Source organism: Lampetra planeri, chromosome 34 (genome assembly GCF_965212315.1).
Source record: "Lampetra planeri chromosome 34, kcLamPlan1.2.h2, whole genome shotgun sequence".
Taxonomy (NCBI): domain Eukaryota; kingdom Metazoa; phylum Chordata; class Hyperoartia; order Petromyzontiformes; family Petromyzontidae; genus Lampetra; species Lampetra planeri.
Window position 1 is genome coordinate 10494166 of NC_136140.1, and position 22928 is coordinate 10517093.

General features: G+C 49.1%; 1 protein-coding gene across 1 annotated transcript; it reads right to left on the reverse strand.

Moving 5' to 3' along the window:
• Window positions 1–1107: 1107 nt before the first annotated feature.
• Window positions 1108–22166, reverse strand: LOC144730136 (ATP-binding cassette sub-family D member 1-like). Its single transcript, XM_078610718.1, has 14 exons — window positions 21843–22166; window positions 18650–18854; window positions 15923–16132; window positions 15252–15444; window positions 14811–15002; window positions 14060–14240; window positions 13265–13407; window positions 12568–12745; window positions 12025–12119; window positions 9779–9924; window positions 8650–8795; window positions 6001–6085; window positions 3587–3712; window positions 1108–2843 (listed from the first exon to the last, which is right to left on the reverse strand). Exons 1-14 carry the CDS (start codon window positions 22054–22056, stop codon window positions 2573–2575), a joined length of 2385 nt encoding a protein of 794 aa, XP_078466844.1. The 5' UTR covers window positions 22057–22166; the 3' UTR covers window positions 1108–2572.
• Window positions 22167–22928: the final 762 nt, after the last annotated feature.

A 22928-nucleotide genomic window follows, 5' to 3' on the forward strand; every position in this document is an offset into this window, starting at 1 on the left:
TCATGGTTTTGACGCGACTACAAACACGCCTCCTGGGCACACAAGACGGGCGCGTGAATAAAGGAACAGACGAGCATAACGATGAAGATGCGAAGAGAGACAATGACGCAAAGCTGCACAGAGAAACAGGTTGACGTGGACAGACACGGGTAGAATAACAGACATGGTATGGACATAGTACGGTTAAAGTACCCACTTTTCCCCATATACACACCCCGAGATGCTTACCTACAGATATATAAACATACAAAGACAAACATCCCCCAAATAGCCTTAATAGACTGTTGGGGCAAGTGCTGTTAGCGAGCACCTATGAAGGCCGGCACGGCACACGAGGGGGCGAGTGGCCAACACCACACACAGCTGCCTTTGTCTCCCTAGTGATGTTTACACACCACGTACTCATTTGGGGCTGAGTCGACCTCGGAGTGGCCCAGGATCGGTTAAAATAATCGTCACTTGTTGTCCGTAAGCGGGAATCAAACTCTTGTTGCTGGATTTAGAGCGCATCATGCCAACCGCGACACTGCTTCCCACTATAAATATACCACACCTGCATCATTTCACATTTGCATTCTAACACATTCACTCGCAAACGATGACAGACACACTCCTCGACACATTTAAACTATATTTTTATTTTAGCAGGTGAAGGCCGGCCCACAGCTATGTAACTCTTTTTCAGACGTGACCTGGCCACAACTGATAGCTCAACGAAGTGGCTTATAATGCATAAATATATAGCAGCCAAATACTCTAAATCCATGTTTCTAAATGTGGAGGGGAAAACTGGAGAACCCATTTAAGAATCCATAGGCTCAGGAGCGAACGCACGTTCTCCTGCGGCATCCCATTCACATAACCACTTGCTTCCCGAACATGGACAAAGAACCCACCCCTCTGCGTAGCCTCCATGTATAATCTAGGCAGCCGATGACAATTCATACGGTACACGGCCGAACCACTGTAGTAAACACGCGCTTATTGTTTTGGTTGCGTGCGTTTGGCCATTTCTTTGACAAGATTGTGGCCCAGCAGCCATGTGGGCAGACCCACGCCGCAATCCCCCCCCACAACGCACATCCGCATAGAGGAAGAGACCATGGGTGAGCGAAGACACAGGTTTATTTGTAAAAATAGGCAGACACACACACACTGCACTGCACTGCTTGATTATTTGTAAAAAGTTAAAACCAACGCGATGGAAGGTGGCCGACTTGGCCATTCCTCCACCGTGGCTAAGGAAGGCGGCCCCCCCCATCAGCCTGTATGGGGCACGGCCGTTGGTAAACAACTTCTCTACACCGAACATGTTAGTGCCTTCAGCAGGAATCACTTCGACCTACGACGTTAAATACGAGAGTGCTCTTATGTTGCCGTAAAAGCGTCAGGCCTCTGGCTAATCTCAATGCCTTTTTCACTCGGTAATCATGAGATTAGTTTCTGACAAGTTTCACAGCTGACGCAAACAAACCGACACATTTAAAATTCGTAAATAGAGTAGGTTTTTTCCCCCCTACATCTTAAATAACGAAACACATGTTTTACAGTTAAGATTCAACACCAACAAGAGACTTGAAATGTCTGGATGCCAAACAGTGGCTTCAAAGAATAACTACTAATAACGTCGTATTAATAAATGAACACAGTGTTAACGATTAGGTGCTTTGCGACAGGAGCTGTTGCGTCACTACTTCCCCCTCGACAACCTCGTGACGAACGGTGGTCGTCGTTGAGCCCTTTCTAGCCGAACGCAAAACAGATTTGGTTCAACAGATTTGACTTAATCTAATTGTGGCTCAAGAAAACGAGATTAAAATGATTACGTTCACAAAGCTAATTTATAACCGGCTAGGCATGTAACAATTCACACCCACAGCTATTTGATGAATTGCCACGATTTGGAGTCGCGATTCGATTCAGAGATTTGTTTTGTCTGGTCTGCATTGTTTCTCATGTTTTCTGCCTTATTTCTACAGGTTTTGTTTGTGCCATTAGCCTAAACTGCAAATTCCTTAATTCGATTCACATGTGCAATATTCGATTAATGTATCATAAGCCTAAGGATCGATTTTAACCGACGAATTAGTGCATCGATACTCGGGTATGACCCACATGCGGTGGTGATGAGTGTTAATGTTCCTTTAATCGTTTAATATAAATAAGTTCACGATACACGAATCGCGTGCATAGGAATTAATATTTTTCAATTTGTGTACGTTCTATGTAATGGGTTCACGTCACCTCTGCAGCCACTGGAGATGCGATCATTCAATGCGAAGTTTTAATTCGATGATGGATTTTTTAAACAAATCGCGACCCTGAATCGGGACATCTTCGTGGGGAAAATTATCACGCTCTTAGTGTTTTAAACGTTCCGTGCAAAACAATTGCGTTAAAACCCGATTCATATGCTCTCGTGTACAAAGGGTTATTGAAGGGTGTCGACCCCCACACCCCGCTCCCAATGGCTCAGTGACCCTACGTGCCCTCTAACCCCTACGCTGACCTCGCCCCAGCTAGACTTGCCGGTACAAACTGCATCGCCACCTTCACCGCCACTGCTACAGCCTCACATGGAGACTGTATCCATGACGACTGTATCCATGACAACGGTATCAGTGGGGACTCCCTCGTCGGCGACGGGTGAGATCTTGAGTACCGAGTCGTCGCCCAGGATGGTGCAGAGCTCGGTGAGGCGGCGCTGCATGGACGGCACGCCGGCCAGCTGCGCCTCGAGACGCTGCTTCTCGTCGCTGAGAGAGACGCGCGCTGCCGAGTCCAGCTGCTCGAACATCCAGCCGCCCTCGCCGTCGAACTGCAGCAGGTGCGTGTGGTACTTCCTGCATGCATGACGCATGCACGCACGTGAGCCAGCGTTAATTTTTGCCGCGTCAAATTGCTGGCGAAAATATTCGTGAAGCGATGGCTGTGCAAATCCCAAGCCTGGTCGTTCATGGTTAGGCTGCCATATCGAGCATTTATTTGTCAACCTTTCGCCACCCACTACAGTGGGCATATTCAGGAGTTGAAGTGAAGAATCCCAGCCCATATTAAGTAAAACAACTAATTTGATGGGGTTTTTTGTGTGCGCCCGAAGGAGTAGTGGATGGCCGAAACCTGGATACTAATTCTGGTTATGTAAAAGAGTTGGTCAGAGAGCAGGGACACAGCTATCCAGTGTGTAAGTGGTGCAAATGCACGATTGCCCATGGGCCCGAGGGGCCAGATGCCAAGCTATGAAGGGAGTGGGGGGGGGTAAATGAACCAGGGGGGGGGAGACGCATTTAATATCTTGCACCAGCAGAGCCCATGCCGACCACACTACTCCACTGCCAGAGACAGGTGATGGGAGAGAAATAGCAAAGGACAGGTCTTAGCCACGTGGTAACGCCACTGCCCGCTTCGATCTTTCGCCGGCAGCGTTTCACATATTCGCCAGCCTACTCCTGAAGCTGTCCAATGGCTCATTCACCAACCTCGACAACAGCATAGAAACACTGCTGATAAACTCCCCACACATACGAGAGAGTCTTCACAATAGAATGACAGCGAGTTGACAAGGGCCAGGAGGGGACAGCCTCACCAGAGAGACGGCCTGTGGGTGATGGAGAGCAGAGAGATGCCACCGTCCTTGGCCGCCTGGAAAATCTTTCCCTCGACGTCGATGCTCACGGCGCTCGTGCACTCATCCAGCAGTGCGTACTTGGGCCTGAATGCACGCACAGGCACGTGAACACGCATCCATAAACATACATTGGAGACTTGGAGAATGCTGGGGCATGTGCTGTTCGTGACCACCTGTTTTATGACCAGTACGACACGCGAGGAAGTTGTAAGCAGCACCATGCTCTGCCGCATTTGTCTCCCGAGTGCTCATGTTTACACACCGCGCCAAGTACATGGCCTAGGGGAGGCCCAGGAGAGACTCAGATACCACTTCCCATTCACAATATACCATGGCCAGGCATTTAACTCAGGTTGCCAACTTTATAGTGCTATGCGTACACACACCGACATGCATGTAGCCAAAGAAAAACACTACATACACACAAGCAGGTTGTGGGCACTAGGGGATGGTGCAACAAAATCAATTTTTCTCCGGTTGTATTATTCTCCTGTCTATGCTACCTAGCCCAGGGCCAGATTAAGGTTATTGTATTCACTAGGCACTTCTGTTTCGTCGGCCTTTAGTGATAACTTTCTAAAGTCGCTACTGCTGCTGCCCCATGTTACTACTACCACCGCTGTCACTCGCTTGTATCACGCGGATTTCGTCCAGCCGCTGCACAGATCTCGTTACCGCTGATACGTTCAATATTTAGTCTGTGCCATCATTCCATCGAAGTGTACTGTGTGCCGCAGATAAGCAGATTTAATTAGAAATTATTGAGAAAAAAAACAAGGCAAGCCTCAAAATATTCCAAGCGAAAATGTCTTCAACAAATGTTTTACCATGATTATCATATGGATGATGCTGCTTTAAAAGGACGCCATTCATTTCAATCGATAACAAATTTAAGGTTCTGACAGGACAACCGCATGGTGAGTGCCATGTTGCTTTACTTTCGTTTAAGCTTAAATATTTGTTTGACTGTTATTTTAGGTGGCATATGCCTCACAATGAGTCGGCGACTTGTTACCACTGCAAAGAAATTGCAACGAGCAGCCAACAAATTAAGTGGCAAAAATAAAAAAAATAAACATTTAATTATTTTCTAAACTACATTGTCAAATATACTGCATAGAAAAATCAATTGCCATATTCCCCCAGTTTACCTTATATATTATCATTTCAAAAGAGGCAGGGACTAAGGTTACTTGGCTGCTATTTTTATTTTAGGCTAAATTAGAAAAACATGTAATGCCTTAGCCCTTAGGGCTATACTGAATAGAATTCTAGTATGATTGCATTTTATTCATTTCTTAGTCTCTGTCTTATACTCCTGTTTGGTCTAGCTGTTCAGAGATTTTTATTGGCTTCTTGCTTTGTGTATTTCTTATTTCAAATCATTACTCATATGTAATTTCTTCCATTGAAATTTAGCAATATGCCAATGCATTGGTTGCTGCATATCCAGCAGAGAAAAAAATGTGCCAGATATGCTCAAAGCCCAAATATCTGACAAGCTGATCAGCAGCTTTCCGAATGTTTACATTGCTCTAAAGATGTATCTTCCCATCGATGGAATGAATTGTGAAGGTGAGCGTTGTTTTTCTTAGCGAAAGCTGAAAAAAAATGGTCTCTGATCAACCAAAGGACAGCAACGCCGCCTTGTCTCCCCTTGCAGTGCTCTCTATTGAGAATGAGATTGTGCGAAAAAGACCTTTTGAAGATCTGAAGATGTTATTGCTAATTTTTCAATGAAAATATCTCTAAGTTCATCTCCAGTGTTCATTTATCTCACCTTATGAAAAAAAATATTCACATTGACACGAATCTGCCTCTTTATATATACACTGTGCCCATGCTTGCATTATAAATATATTTATTCAAGAAGATATCTTGGTTACATTTTCTTATCATACAAACAAAAAAGTCACGTGTTTTTTCGTAGGCCCTAGGCACAGTGCCTACTGTGGTTTTTTTGTATGTTGATAACAAATGTAACCAAGATATCTTCTTGAATAAATATATTGTGCCTATTGGATAATACGGCCCTGGCCTAGCCATACCAACCCACAATGAAGCAGACCTACACCTGGCATGGGGAGGCCTTCATCCAGCAGTGGATTCGCAAAGCGCTTTGCATGTACAAGCAAGCACTATGATGACATTACTTTCACTTAATTAAGTGGTAATTAACACCCAATTAAACACCAACACTTCTCCTGAGCCCTCTGGGAGGGGACTCGACGGAGCAATTACGATGTCCACTGTGTTAGTGATGGACAAGATTTGTGTCCCTTCGCCCCCCCCCCCCCCCCACTGTGTCCCAGAACTCTCCCCCCCCCTCGTCCCCTTCATGTCGCCCCCAGTGTCCACGGTGTGTGCCCCACCGATGGTAGAACATTCGAGCCATGCCCATGCGCTGCTTCTCGCCTCCGGACAGCACGTCCTTCCAGTCGCTCTTCGCATCCCAGCCTGTGCCGACACACACAGGTCAGAGTTGTGATGATATGCGCACACACACACTCAAGCACATAGAAAGTGTTGTCATAGTAATGAACACTGGCATTTTCCATGCAGCCTTTTAAACAGACTGTTGGAAAAAGTGCTGTTACGTGCGCCACACACATGTAGCTGTCATGTCACCAAAGCGCTTGTGCCAGGCTAGATATAATTTGATGCCACGTGAAGTGTCAAAGGCTTGCTGACAGTAGGTCACGTGAGACTCAGGTGTTATAGGATGACTGACAAAGTTGGCTGGCAGATGCACCACCTGTGCCAATCTGCTGCGTTTTAGCCGCCCTGGCGGTCCACTCGCTTTTGTAAGCATCGCTCCTCTGCATTCCACTGCTGTTCGAGGGCCCAATGCCTCCATCTGCCCAGCAGCATCCTTCATGTGCCTCTTTCACAGAGGCACTACTGGTACCAGCCATTGGCAAGTACATTCAGCTCCACATCCTCCTGTACCAAATCAGCCCATCTCTTTTCTTGCCTGTGCCACGTCCATTTAGCCCCCCTCTTATCTGGCCAAACAGTCTGCTTAGGCATGCGATGGGTGGACATGCAGGCTACATGACTCAGCCTCGCGTGCTGGAGGAGCTCACTGATGGGACTATGTCCAGATCTTTAAAGGATCTGTAAGCTCCACACACAACCCAGCCTGGTTAAACCCAGGATGGATCATAGGCAGGTCAGCCTGGATGTTGAAAACCGGCACAGATATTCCTCCAGAGGGGCCCACGTTTCGCAAGCATATAGAAGGAAGGGCATAACTGTGGCCGAGAATACTTAGAGCTTCGTATGGAGTGACAGGCCAGGTTGCTTCCATGTAACGTTTATGCACAATAATATAAGCCTAAGTCCTCACGATACACAGTAACACACACAGGTCACAGTGCTCATGATATACACACACCCTGAGTTATCATAGTTTGAAACATGCAAACACACACATACAAAGTTATCGTAATACAAACACAAAAGACAAAGATCCCCTGTATAGCCATACAGATTGTTGGGGAAAGCATGTCTTTAGGTCAGAAAAACGTTTCATATTTCACGTGCTCACAGATACAAGTTCTCATTATATACACATATACAAACAAACACACATGTATGAATACTCATTATACAAAGATAGATGCCCCATGTGGCCATTTAAACAGGCTGTTGGAGAAATGGCTGTTAGTGAGCACCTATTAAGGCTGGCATGGCGCACAGAGGGGTGGTGTGGTCAATACCAATCCTAGCCACCTTTGTCTCTCCAATGCTGATAAACAAAGACCCCCCACCCCAGACAGCCTTAACAGACTGCTGCGGTGAGGGCTGGGAGCGAGCACCTATGAAGCACAAGACAAAGATCCCCCGTATAGCATTAACATACTGTAGGGGCAAGTGTTGTTAGCGAACACCTCTGAAGGCTGGCACGATACAACGAGGGGGTGGGTAGCCCGGACCACGCCCGGACCACCTTTGTCTCCCCAGTGGTGATGTTTACACACCACACCAAGGTACTCATCTGAGGCCGAGTCGACCTAGGGAAGGCCCCGGACCAGTTCAAATAATCGTCGCTGGTGTTGGCCGTGAGCTGGAATCGAACCAGATTCATAGCGCAACACGCGAACACCGCTCCGCATATACATACACATACATACACACTATGAAGCACACACTCACAACACAATACGCACATGCTAAATTTGACTTGCGGACTTGCGCCCCGATAGCCCACGCAGTGACACGTATCAAAGCACAACAACCTTCAGTACCACCACTGATAACAACACGAGTTTCGCTGTGAACTTTGTGCAGCTCCAATGCACAATCGCGCAGTTCACTGCCAGTGTCTGGCGTTTAGTGAACCTGGCGAGTGGCGCAGTCACACGAGGGGTCATGTGCGCCGCCGCCAACTGTGTCTGTAGAGTAACTCAGCGCGAATTGCAAGCGGAGGGGTCACTCACAGTTCCCGGGATAGGCCGCAGTGCAGCAGTTCGAGAGGGGAATGCTAGCCAGCGAGCCAGACAGCAGGAATTGTGGGAACGTATCCGAGTGGTGGGATGTTCGCGTGGTGTAATAGTGAGTGGTTAGCACACTGACTTGTAATACAGAGACCGGTTGGATCTCCCAGCATGCCAGTTTCAACAACGGTGTAAGTTTCCAAAATGTAGCCCCCACGCCCCCCTCGACCCCGCCTCTGTCTACCCAGCTGTATAAATGAGTATGCCGCTGTTAGTTGAGTCGCAGGCCGCGTGTGGTGGGGTAAAGTGTGGGTACTCCAACCTCTTCCAAAATGACTAGAATGTGGAACAGTAGACCAAGTAGCCCCTAGAGGTGCTCTCGTGCTACAAACAATTACTCTCAAATGCAAAGTAGGTTGGAAAGTGCTGCTGTCTACTGTGACGACCAGAGGTCACTGGAAGGGGTCTCAGAGATGGCTCTATGATATCCACTTCTGCGGGTCGCTGTATAACATGAAGGATTGCATTGCTGTGGCGGTGAGAGCTCGGAACGGATTCTTCATCTCGTGGTGTGACGCTCACCGCCCTCGCGGCGTATGACGTGGTTGAGGTTCACGATGTCCATGATGGCCTCGAGCGTGGTGTCCGTGTAGCCCTTGCGCTGCATGTCAGCCGGCTGGTCCGGGTAGATCACCTGGTCGCGCAGCGTGCCGATCGACATGTACGGCCTGCACAGCACACACGCCCACCCAGCACGCGTGCGATCGAGTTTATTCGTGTAGCCAGGGGGAAGTTCCAGAGACTGAGATAGGAGCCTCATATGCAAGAGTGACCTGGGTCACCAAAATGACAAAAGCCCAAACAAATAAGAGTACAGCAATGAAACAAATCGAAATCAAAACTGTCTCAAATGAGAGATCGAAAATATTGTGCAGAGAGAAATCTAAAAAAAAAGACATTCCCTGATGTGTAAGTCTGCTCGGGCAGATTACTTGTAGACTGATGATTGTGCAATCATCGCACTCGCGTGATTGACTTCGCAGTAGACAGCATCGAAGCAAAATCCAACGTTGCACTGTACTTTCGATGCTCCCCCATCTAAGTGCCCTGTATATTGTTTCAACAGTTGAGCACGGACTCAAAACAAAAAAGTGAACACATTTCTATGATTGAGGAAGGCTGTAAAAGCTTGGCTCAAGAGATTGTGGGAGAGAATTTCCATGTGCAGCCGTGCGAGCGAAGAAGCGGAAAGAGAAGTGAGGTGACCTGGTTGAACACTGTGCGGATGTGATGAAAGAGTCAGTCTGGTCGACCAATTCCTCAACATGCGTGGGAGAATCAATGAGAACAAGCGTTTATGTAAATCTAAGCATTTCAATAGAAGCAATTGGGCCTCTATTTAAAGTATATGAGCCTCTAAGCGAATATGTGGGTAATGTCAAAGCTCAAGACTTAATTTTTTAATCTGCCTTTGACCGAATGCATTTTCTCTATGAAAGAAATATCACCACCGTTTCTGTTAAACATCTTGAGATACGGTCGCATTTGGAGGGTACGTTAACGCACGTTCGTATTGTGATCTGGCCTATTATGTCGACCACACAGGGACGGCACCTTGACGCGCACACGTTTTGAATAGTCACGTGCGTGAGCGCACAAGCGTGCACACGCGTGACGTGTGCGCCAAACCGCATGCAAATGAGCCCCGCACCGCTGTGGGATGTAGAAGAGGTAGTGCGGTGCCGGCTTGTAGAGGCTTCCGTGGTAGACGGGCCAGAGTCCGCTGAGGATGCGGAAAAGGGAGCTCTTGCCGCAGCCGTTGGGACCGGTGATGAGCAGGTGCATGCCCTGCTCCACCTGCTCAAGGGAACAATGGGGGCCATTGCTGGGGTGGGTAATAACTGTAACAACACCACAAGTCGCCTGCTTCACAAACAAGAGTAGGACGTTGTGTGTGCCGGCTTCAGGGTCCATTTTTGCAAAATCCAAAAATTACCCGCAAATTACTCAGTTGGGATTATGCACACGGCAGCAGCAATCATTGCGCCCTACTGGAAGATGAAGGCCCTAGGTCACTCTTGCAAATGAGACTCATCCTGGGCTCTTCAATTCTCACCGTGTTACGCAAGATAAACTTGAACAGGAGCATGTGGGCCCTATGGAGGACTGGTGTAACACACACCAACCACACTAGCAAAAAACAAAAGACAAAATCCCCCGTATAAACTCAACTACTGTTGGGGTAAGTGCTATTAGCGAGCACCTATGAAGGCCGGCACGGCACACCAGGGAGTGGGTGGCAAACACCACGCCCGGCCGCCTTTGTCTCCCTAGTGACGATGTTTACACACCGCACCAGGCACTCATTTAAGGACGAGTCGACCTAGGGGAGATCCAGGACCGGTTCAGATCATCGTCACTGGTGTTGGCTGTAAGCAGGAATCGAACCCGGGTCGCCAGGTTCATAGCGCAGCGCGCTAACCGCTACACTACGCGTAACCCACATCAACCACACTAACAGCGCATACATACACACACACACATCCTATCATAGCTCCAAACACCCCAATCCTCTAAAATACATCCCTAATGGACACTAACGCACGCCGACACGCACCTAATACAAGCCTAATGCACCACCAGACATACGAGCACACATCTACAACACATAGCATAAGCCAACACACCTCATGTATGCCAACACATCCCTAACCCCAGTACACCCAAAATAGTGCAGGGTAATCCATCCACACACATTCCTACCCTGATCTAACCCCAACCCCTCATCATTTTCTGTTCGTTCAGTCAAGCTCATTATCAAAGATGGGGCCAAATCAATTAACCTGAACCGCTCCCCTGTCCCCCAACCCATGCCAGTACACTCTAAGATGATCCGCTGTGTGACTCAAATCTGCACAGAGCGTGTTATCTAGGCTACAAACTTTGTCCTTGGGGGAGTAGTGCTGTTCCTGGGTTTGAGCTCCATTCTGCACTATAATGTGGAAATCGGCCAACAGATAAGGGGTCAAGGGTAATAGATAAGCAGTGGCAAAGGGCACCTTCAGAAAAAAGGGCTGGCAGAGTGCACCACCGAGAACCAGGGTTCAAGTCCAGGTTTCAGATGCTCGTGCACAGGTCTTGCGACGTTCTTCGCCAATAAAATAGTGACGAGCAAGATGGCAGTTTCTAACTTGATGGCAACGCATTCTCCCAGTCTGCCATCTGAGTTTGTTCAACCTGCAACCAATGCAAAACTCGAGACCCTGGCACGAACGTCAGTGGCAGAGGTGTCAATGTTCATCCCACGGCTGCCAAATAAAAACATCGCCACTCGACTATATCAACATGTCGATTCTCAAATCATGCTCGGACGTGCTTGATTGTCCACCTGGAAAATCTTTCGTTCAGCAAGGGCTGTTTCCCAGGCCTGTTCAAAATGGCACAGGTAACACCGCTCCTGAATGAAGTTGGCTTCAACCAGTAAACCCGCAAACTATCGCCCACTTTCAAATCTGAGTACGATTTAAAATGTCAGAGCGCCTTTGTCTCAAACAGTTCCTTCCCCACGTTGCTCCGAAGGGCAGATTCTCTGGTTTCCTATCACATGAAGGAAAACTATCATTATTTGTTGAAAGGTTACCCCCCCCCCCCCCAAACACACCTAGGATGCCCTGGGGCTCCGGATGCCCCTATGGCTTGTCGTCGTTGCCGTTGTTGGTGCTGGACCCCAGTTCCTTGGTCGCAGGCTACTCCGGGGTGTCGCTCTCTCTCCTCTCTCCTGTGTTTCCCTGCCACCCCCTCCACTATCCCTTATCCCATTGAAACCTAATACAGTTATTAATATTCTAGTATCATGAGCCAGGAGATGTGGGGTAATTTATGTTCGGCCATATAAATGTAAATTGTTCTTGTGCCAACTGCGTTTGTGACCCCGTGCTCGCGCGCGCATCCACTCACGCGCAGGTTGAGGCTTGCCACGACCACGTCCCCGCTGGGGGTGACGATGGGGACATCCTCGCACACGATGCCGTGGTCCACGTCCACCACCCGGCCTGCGCAACGCACGTGTAAATAAGTACACACGCACGCACGCAGCCAACACACGTGCATGCAAACACGCAAATGTTATCGATAACGGCACAAATAATATTGCTTTTTAAGTTAAACAGAACCCCGTTGTTGAGTAGTAGTGTCCTGCGTTTAACCAGGACATTAAATAAACAATTTTTATTTATGTTTTACAGACATGGTGCTCTCGCATATAACGTGACAACCCAGCAGCGTTCGTTTAACAGGCCTTACTCGGCTGATATGATCAAAGAGGTCGAAACGAATCCAGAGTTTGTGTGAACAATGCTACACGAGTATATTGGTCTGGAAAGCCAATAGGCCACTGCACTAAAACATATTTCACTTCTATGTAGATAACCCAGCTCTCACACCACCACCCTCCTCCTCCACACGCAGCCGCAGGCAGGCGAGCGAGGCAGAGTCACGCACCCCGGATCTCCAGGGGTCCTTCGATGCGCACGCCGTGCTGCATGGTATAGGGGGCCGCCCCCCCCTGCAGCGCCGCCTGACCCTGGGTGCCGCCGCGCCGGTATACGCCCCTCTGCACGTCCTCGAACACGGCGAACAGGGCGTACACGCGCGCCGTGTACCCGGCCAGCTCCGTCACCTGCATGCGCCCGAGTGGGAGAGAATCGTGAGACTCGCTACGACTTTTGCGTTGGTTTCTGCACTCGTGTCGGATATCTCTGGGACGTGTTTTCAGGCTGTACTCAACTAGTTTCAACACAATCAATCAACTGGTGTCAGCAGGGACCTGTATAATACCCCCACTAAGGGCCGTATGTATGGATCCCATCAGGAGAAATGATTTCTGTGCCCAGCAGGTAGCTACCACAATTACATGCTGGACAAGCTGCATAACTCAATTAAGTCAGTTGTTTGAAACAATTAAGGTGATAGGCGAATAACAGTTACTCTTTAAAAGTGTGATTCTTCGCCGAGTGTGATTAGAACGCCGAGTTATTTTTCCAAGAATCTCAGTTTCAGATGATATTTCATGCACCCATTTTTTTTCACTTCATTATTTATTTAGTTTCTCTTATCCCCAGCATCATCACAGCTACCCAGTGGTTCTCCCCTCCCCATCCCCCCAAGCCCCTCCTTTGGGCAACAGAGCGGAGTGCACCTCCTTGTAGGACGACATGATCCTCTCGATGGCGTCGGCGGCCGAGCTGAGCAGGTTGCGTGCGGTGGTGAAGGCCTCCGTGCGCTCGCTCACCAGCTCGCCGTTGCTCAGGGCCTGTGCCTTCTGCTTCACCTCATCAGAGTCTGCACGACACACACAACCTCATCAGCCTGCGGACATGGCCAACGGTTTACGGGTGCCATGGTGGCTAGATAGTAAACTATCTCGCCTGGTATACAGGAGGTCGTGGGTGAGATCCCGAACCTGATGCCTGCTGTATATATGAAGTTGGCGTGTCTCTCTCCCCGTGGTCGTGTGGAGTTTTCTCCGGGTCCTCCGGTTTTTCTCTCCAGATTTCACAACATGCCTTCAGAGTATTTGGCTGCTGTAAAATTTCACGTGATAAGCCACTTCTTTGAGCTATTATATTATTTGTGACTAGGTCGCTTCTGAAAAAAAGCTGTATAGCTCAGTGGGCCTTACCTGGTAAAATAGAAAGTTTTAGTTTACTACAAATGGCGGACCAATTTACTTGACTCAGGGTGGGGGTGAGGGGGCAGGGGGGGAAAGGGGGAGGGGGGGGGAATGAGGGGCGGTGGGGGCCCAATGCGATGTCACTTATGTCAAGTAGGAATATATTGGTGTATTCTGCAGGCAGTAGCTGAAGCCGAGGGAACAGGACACAAAGTTTAGGTTTAACTGCGTCGAGAAGGTGTGCTGTGCGCTGCAAAAACCTTCCACACACGTGCTAAGAATGTATTGTGTGCGTGCGTGCACTAGTCTGCGTGTGCGTACCGGAGTCTGCGTAACCCTGTGCGGTGATGATAGGCACGGCCACCATCACCAGCCCGCTGGCGCTCCACACGTACTTCATGAGGAACTGCTCCAGCATCACGTACCACAGCCGCTTCTGGTAGATGAGTGCCATCTGCTGCACCAACGACTTGTAGCTGGTCTCTAGCAGGGACAGCTCCACCTGGGGAGGAGCGGGTGATGGGTTTGTGCAGTTGTTCATAAATGCGGCTTAGGTCCATAATGCTGGCAGAAAGTCTAACATCTAAATAGCTGGACCAGTCTTCCAATCTCTTAGTTGTTTCCTGATCCAAGCTCTACTCCCCTCCAAGCACTCTTGTTCCTCTCCCCTCCTATCTCAATTCATCTGCTATCTGCTCCAGTTGGCGAGGTCCTTCCCCAATTGAACCCATTGACTGTATCAAAGTTAAAGCAATTTGCTGCTCAAATCAGCATTGAGGCAATGCTCATTGACAGTTTACAGCCCTGAGCCAGTGGTGTAAAGTCCACATTTTTATGGCAGGGGTGAATCTCTGCAAAGCACAACCCCTGTTGAATTCCCCAAAAAGTGGCATTAAGTTTATCGACTGCGGAGGGACGATAGCCCGAGTCAACCGCCGGCCAAGATGTGAACTCGGAAACCATCCGGATTCGAGTCGCTCGCTCTACCGCTGAGCTCGCCGGGTAACACCGACTGTGCATGCGTGCGTGTCGGTGAATGTAAACCAGGATGGAGCACGGGTATGCACGGCACCTTGTGTCCGTCGTAGAAGGCGATCTCCTCGGCGTTGGCGATGAGGCGCGAGTGCATGTGTCGTAGGTAACCCTTCCTGTTGGCCTCCTCGGCCACCAGCTTGCCGAAGCGCGGCGAGCACGCCCGGAGTATGCGCGCCGTCACGTACACCACCATGCCCGCCAGTAAGCCTGGCAGGCGCGAGCTGGCTCCCTTGCACACGGACAACAAAGATCCCCCGTGTAGCCTCCGTAGACTGTTTTATGTATGTATGTTGAACCTCTAGCCAATGATGTGGCCAGCACAACAATCGGCCACCTTTATCTCCCCAGTGCTGATGTTTACACATGGCACCAGGTACTACAACACACAAGCGTGCGCGCTCTTGGGGCCCTCTACATTCAACAGCTTGGCCCCGTGCGCTCCACCGTCTGGGTGGTTCTGCCCAGCTGCCTGCATCACCTTGGACTGCGCGGAGCGGATGAGCGTGTAGGACGTGAGCAGCACGTCCAGGAAGGGCTTTGTGAGGTTGGAGTAGAGGTGAGCCACCGACTGGGCAAACATCATGATGTCTTCCGTCAGGGACTGGTCCGGGTTGGCAAGACGCCCGTCCATGTTGCTCACGCGGTAGTAAGTCTGCTGCTTGAAGTACAGGCTGCGTGATAGCACACACACGCACACACACGTGTACATCGCTCGCGTTACTCCTGTACGTAGCTGAATGGTAGACGGCTAACAATTCACAGCCTCTCTCGTGATTCCAAGAATAACGGTCGAGGTAATGATTTGATCCAAGGATATTCCTTTATCATGTTTTTACGATCCTGTTTGTGTTGTTTCCTTTTTTCATCTTGTTTTAATCGTTTTTATGTAAAAACAAATCCAAGGATCACGAGAACCAACTATTTACATGTGTGTCACGTACCGTGAGCGTAAGAATCAAGTCTAATTGAAGAATCTGTTCATTATCTGCCGGAATGATGATGGTGATTAAAATGAGACGACTGGTCGCAGTGGACAGACAGGCTTCTGGTTTCAATAATGGGTGTTCACCGTACCTATAGCATTTCTGTGTGCGAGTACCTATATGATGCCGTGTGAGACACACCTATGTCTATGCTGTGTGTGTGTACCTATAAGCATGCTGCACTAGGCGGGTGCGGAAGGCCAACGCCAGGTGGCACTCCAGGTAGCGGATGGCGCTGTTGACGAACGTGGCCGGGATGGCGATGAGGAGCCACTGGCTGAGCGCGAGCACAAAGGATCGCGCGTCTGTCCGCACGATCGTTCGGACGATCTTCCCGTCCAGCATCGCCACGTAGATGGACAGAAACGTCCTGTAAGTCGCCGTCGGGTGCAGGTGGAGGGTGTTAATCATCGTCATCATCATTGTCATAACCGTTATCAACACCAGCAGACATAATCTACTCACTGCTGTCGCCATCTCCAATTACTTTGTGATATGACCATCTGTCTAGCTCCTGCACATGAGCTAATTTGATTACTTCATCTCACACATAATCCATCATAATTTATTATTTATACCATGCCTCCCACGCACTACATATAAAACAGCAAATTCACATATATATACACACTCTACCATCAGTGACCATGATCACTCCACTGCTGGATGAAGGCATCCCCAAACAGTCTCTCACGATCCCACAGTGTAAATATTGTATGTATGTACGTTGGACTTCTTTCGCACCATACGTAGCCAACTGTGCTAATCGGAGGAGCGGGGAAAGGACAACAAACTAAACACAAAAGGCAGTTATAAATAAATTAGTTTTCCATGTTCTAAAGAATAGTTCAATGTTCTTCATCATCCGGCACCTGCACACGAGGCGATGTCATCTCTTCAGCTCCACGGTGGATATTCCCTGGGGCGCGTTCTCTCCTTTAGCTGCCACTCTGTCGTTAGTTTCAATCACCGGCCATCGTCCCTTTTCGCTATGACCCGTCCTGCCCAAGCCTATGTGCGGTCTTAATATGTCTCTAACTTGCACGTTTCTCTGATCCATGTGTTCTCCTTTCTGTCTCTCAGTGTAATTCCAAGCTTGTCCTTAATTGTCAGTCGGTCTTATCAAGGCTGTCTAGGGTTAGGGTTATTAATAGACAGCCTTCATGGCTCTTATTTGTTCAATTTGCCACAGTAAACAGACAGTAATTAAAGTTATGCAATACATGAGCCACACTTACGCCACCGTTTATACCCCTCCACCTTATCATGGAAGATAAAGGCCATATTCACCAGAGAAAGCTACTCTGCAAATTAGCTGTAATGCGCCCAATCTCATCAGATCTCGGAAGCTAAGCACAGTTGCGCCTGCATGGCTAGGTTGGGTGACCTTTGTGCATAATACAAGTGTCACAGGCTGCTCTGTTCCCGTGTCTATGCTCCCTGCCTTTGCCAACCCACGCTGACTAGCGTGGTGAATTATGGTTAAACATCCTCCCACGATCCACACGGCTTGGAGAGGCCCTCATCCAGCAGTGGATTGACAAAAAAAGGGACTTCAAGTTCACACGTACAAACTGCTCTAGCATTATAAATGATTCTGCAGATTTCTGGTCCCCAGAACTAATCTGCTCGGAGCTCCCTCCCTCCCATCGTGAACAGAGGATGTAACATTAAGTAGACCCGCTGACCGCAATGCACTCCCCAGGGTTCAGGGCTCTGTACCATATGGCGGCAATCCTGTAGGAAAAGCTATCCACTGCGGTGTCTTCTTACGAGCGGTAGAGCTACCACGAAAGGACAACTGGACTCCAGCCGGAGCACAGATATAAAGTGGCTACGTAGTCATTCCATTACCTACTGAGTATCTGTTGACCTTTACAATGAGGCTACTCCAACTCTCCGTGATTTTGAGCTTTGCAATATTACTGGAATGGCATCCTTCCGATTGCCATTAACCACACCATACTTCACCCCTCGCACTGCTCAACTTTGGAATTTCCTCCTTTTGGTCTCGTTTCTCTTGCTCAATTCAAGGAACGCTTTAACTCTTATCTTGTGAAGCGTTCATGGTGCTGTTTGTTGCCGGCTGCTTGATGTTTTGGGCCCTTTGGACCTGTGCTTAGAAACTGATTTACAAAAAATTAAAAGTCGATATTATCTGTCCATAATAATTCATAATAAAGTTTTGGGGTTAGATCGCGTTATTTATAAATGTGTCGTAAACTGAATTATCTGTCCACTTTAGAAATGATGGTTATGGAGCTACAAAGTGACAAAACAGTCACTCTGCCAGCCAAACTCTGGTCATCCGCCATACAGGTGCTGAGGAACTCCCTATGCATTTGTTGAGCACAGGTCCAAATGCACAAAATGTCAAGCGGCTAGCAACAAACTGCACCGTCAAAGTTGCCATAGATAAGAATGTAACACGTTTATTGAATTCAGCAGAGTTATGGACAGAGAAAATACACAATGGGAGGGAATTCCAGAGAATCCCAAAATTGAGCAGCACGAGAGAAGAAATAAAAAATCTCTTAACTCCTGCAGTGTGGTGACTGAATGAGGTGAATCAGTGGGTGAGTGAGTGGGTGAGTGTTGTTGTGACCTGCAGTATCGTGGATGAATACCGTATGATGGGACGAAACAGTCAGTCTGATAGACCGAGTCCTCATCTTCAGTGCAGGAATCAAGAGATAAAGTTCATGAGAACAGTAACCATGATGGTAGATATTTGTTATTCAGAAGCCCTTTAACTTGCAGTGTGTTACTGCAACGGACTTGACCACCTGAATGTGAAATTGTTGTAGTTTCTCTGCATCTACATCAGCCAAACGAAAGAAGAAGACTGCAACGGAGAGCGGTGGAGCATGCGTGCGTGTGCGCGTGCCTGGAGATCAGCGCGATGGAGTGCAGGCTGAGCAGACCCAACTCGCGACTCAGCAGCCGCGGAAAGAGCACTCGCAGCAGGTGCCTCAGCTGCAGGAAGAACTCGCGGTTGACGGCGGGCGAGCGCTGGCCAATGACCGCCTCGCTCTCGTCTTCCGAGCCGTCGCCCTTTGACCCCGCCGACAGGGCTGACCCAGAGCTCACCGCCCGGCCTACATGCACACGGACGAGAGGTGAAGGAGCGGGCCTTGCAAGCTCTTCTTCGTGCCACTGCTGAAAGAAGGCCTCCACTGGATAGAGCTACAGAGAGCCCCACTCAAGTCAACGTCAAAAGAGATTTCCTGCTCAAATGATGATTGAGGCGGTGCTCATCTCCCATTTACAGCTTGAAGCCAGTGATGGAAATTCCACATTTCTATGGTGGGGGTGAGGTCTCTCTGTAGAACAACCCCTTTTGACTTCCCCACGAGATGGTACTCGTTTTATCGACCCTATACGGATGATGGGCTCAGTCAGCTCCCAACCTGGAACTGAACTCGTAACTTTCATATTGCGAGCCGCTCGCTCTACCGCAGAGCCACCTGGCCCAGAGGCCCTCTAGAGAGTATATTAGCCTGTTCTTCTATGCTGGCTAGATTCGTTTGAAGAGGTGGGACTACCCACACTTTATCACACCTCATGCAACTTGCTTGTCAGATGTGGTGTAACCATTTATACTGCTGGGTGGACAGAGGTGGGACGATTTAATAAACTTGTCAGTTGTATCAACTGCCACACCAGGAGATCGAATCGAATTGGTGACCTGTGTATTGCAAGTCCGGTGCGATCACCATTACATTTCAGCAACCATCCCACGCTAGAGTCCTTTTTTAAATCGGCCGAGTCAGGCGACTGGGAGGTTCGCCAGCTGCGACGTGGCAGGGAGCTCTGTGTGTGCCTCTGAAAGGGAATGCATATTGCGTGGCTTTAACAGAACAATGACCGTTCTGTTCACACACAGCTTCGTGCAGTCTCAACTCACGCACCCCCCGAGGATGTCAATCCACGCACGCCCGGTGTCGCCACAAGCCTCGAAGTGCACCACCAAACACACCTTAAGTGTTACTAAGCACGCCTAGCTTATTACACCACACACATGCGGCAGTATCACCACACACACACACCTTGAGTGACACACCATATATGTACTACCATCACACCACGCACATTCACATGCGTCACACCATACACACAGACACAGGTGTATTATCCACACCACACACACCCACTGGCAGGAAACTAATTTCAGCTGGGTCTGTCCCAGTCACTGACTCAGAAAACATGTCCGCACCTGGCACACCACATCCAGTATAACGCTATGGTTTTGGATACTCGTCACGTGCCACCTACTGTGCTTCAGTCTACCCGGAAAATATTTCGTGAGAAATGTATTTCTCCCCACAGGCAGGTGTACCTCCACCACAAATCCACATGTCACACTACACACGTGACGCGCGTGTGTGTCACACCACACACACGCCCCCACAAGTGTACCCCTTACTGCAGTGACCACAGTCTCATCTCTCACCCACTGACACCAAGATCCTGGCTGAAACTGCTCCCCTGCTTCACAGCGCTTGCCAAACATTGTAATGGGACCCACCTCGGCTATGCTGACAGCAGTACCGCCACGGTGGGGGATCGTTAACCCATCCGTACCAGTGTTATATTCCCTACGTAATGGATATCCAGTAATATACACGTATGGAAATCTGTAAACAAGCGCTTAAGGAACAGGGTTGGTGGATCATACAGAGATATGTGACACTACCGCCACACTCGCTGGGTTGTGAGGCAATGGGAAATACAGCAAGTGGGGTTCACAGACCAATCTGCCGCTGATCTTTGACGCGTAATCATCTGTAACGCGTGACAGATTCACCCCGGCTTCCTCCCAACACATGCAAAACAATTTAAGAGTATTCCAAAGGAAAGTTGGCCAAATATCTCAATGAAAATATCTCACTCAGGATTATCTGGGTGAATAAATTACAGTATAATTGTAATTCCTATTATTTGTATGTTGTCGTTGTTAGTGGTTTATAACGATAATTGACTTGCTTTTGTCAATCAATTGGTGGATTTATCAATTACAGTATCATTTTCTTGGTTCTGTCGGTAAAGTCACGTAGAAGGGAAATAATAAAATAATAAAAATAAAACATAATAAAATAATTTTACGACGTTTCGGCCACAACGCAAGCAGCCGTCCTTAGGTGAGGAACAGGTCTGTCGGGAAGACAGCGTTGTGGCAGAAACGTCGTGAGAATTATTTTATTAAGTTTTATTTTTATTATTTTATTATTTCCCTTCTACGTGACTTTACCGAAAGAACCAAGAAGATGAATCCCTGTAGTCACGAAAGCTTTAAATCGAAATTTACAGTATCATTATTATCATACCATTGCTATTCCTATTATTCATCTATTGTCATTGTTAGTGCTTTATAACGAAAACAACTGACTTGAATTTGTCAATCCACTGCTGAATGAATAAATGACAGTATCGTTGGTAGCATGCCATTGTTATTCCTATTATTTATATATTGTCATTGTTAATGGTTTATAACTTAAACAATTAACTTGACTTTATCAATCCCCTTCCCACTGCCGGACATCGAAGGCAAGTCGCTCGCTTCGTTGTTTAAATAACAAGGTCATTATATGTATGTACGGTGGTGGTGGTGGTGGTGAAAAAATAAGATGCGGGGGGGTATATTTAACGTTAGTATCGTCGAAATATATTGCTGTCCGAGTAGATTGTTATTGTTCAACAGGAACACGCGTGAACATACGCAGCTTAAATGCATCATTCTGACAGCGGCTCGGAACCAGTTCGCGTTACGAAAGGCAACGACGACATCGATGGCAAGAATCGATCATCATCGACGAGTGACAGCCCAAGGGGAACGGAGCGCGTCCGAGGAGATGACGAACACCCAGGAGATGGAGCGATTGTTAAGTCGTCTCCTGCGTAGGTTCCTGGGCGGATTATCATCACATGGCAGCGATCGTTAGAGCCGGTCACGGCATCCAGCCGTGGAACAGCTGATGATGATGATTATAAATAGAGCCGACATTCAGGGGATCACCAAGGAACCCGCTCCGTCTGCCCCACCACCGGTGCTGAACCGGCTCAGGCGACATCCATCATCCGCTCACCTTCATCGTCATCCGTGCCCACGTCTCCTTCCTTGCGGCGTCTCTCTCCATGCTTGTGTCTGTCCTTGTCGCCGCCTCTGCGGGTCCTGAGCACGGCGCGGACGGTCGGGTAGAGGAGGAGGAGGCCGGCGGCGGCGGCTCCGGCCACAACGCCGGCCCGCCCGGCCGTCCCCGCCCGCTCCCAGCGATGTACGGCCCGCAGCATTCCCGACATCACCCGCCTCTGTCCTCACACCATCACGGCCAAAGACACCGCCAAGCGGACGACAGCGACAGCAGCAGCAGAAGGAGGAGGAGGTTGTGGTGGTGACTGGTGGTGAAAGAGGAGGAGGAGACGTGAGACACCTCCCACCCCCACCAACCCCCTCCTCCTCCACCCCCCATCCCTCCTCCACCCCCTCGTGTCATAAGGTCACGGGCACGTGAAGCCGCGCCTCCATCTTGCGTAGGGAACGTAGCCCGTGGTTGGTGGTGATGTTGGTGGTGGTGTTGGTGTTGGTGGTGTTGGTGGTGATGGTGTTGGTGGTGATGTTTGTGGTGGTGGGGAGCGGTGGTGGTGGTGGTGTTGGTGGTGGTGGTGATGATGATGGTGGTGGTGATGGTGGTGATGGTGGTGATGGTGGTGATGGTGGTGCAGCGAACCACCGCTACGGACCCGGCGGCCCCGAGTTTGATTCTCCCGCTCACGGCCAACAACAACCGGTGGCGATTTTCTGAACCGGTCCCGGGCCTCCCGTAGGTCGACTCGGCCTCAAATGAGTTTGCGTTGTGTAAAAAAACATCGCCACTGGGGAGACAAAGGTGGACCGGGCGGGCTTGTTGCTCACCACCCCCACCCGTGCCAACAGCACTTGCCCCGACAGTCTGTTGCAAGCTATACGGGGGATCTTTGTCTTTGCCCCCCCCTACGTAAGATGGCCGCGCCGGCCTCGTGTTTACTGGAACATTGCTCGGCTGCTCGTTTGTTGACATTGGCAATGGGGGGGGGGTCGTCGATACTCAACAGATGGTCGTTGCTTTGATGGACGAGCTGGTAGTGGCACATTCGAAAATGACACTGGCCTTGAAAGGAAAATATGCGACGTT

Coding starts and splice junctions, on each gene's coding strand:
- LOC144730136 (XM_078610718.1), bottom strand. CDS start 22,056: ATGTCGGGAATGCTGCGGGCCGTACATCGCTGGGAGCGGGCGGGGACG. Junction 15,445..15,922: donor CTAGTGCAGCATGCTTATAG/GTACACACACAC, acceptor GCTATCACGCAG/CCTGTACTTCAAGCAGCAGA. Junction 9,925..12,024: donor TGGCAAGCCTCAACCTGCGC/GTGAGTGGATGC, acceptor TCCCTTGAGCAG/GTGGAGCAGGGCATGCACCT.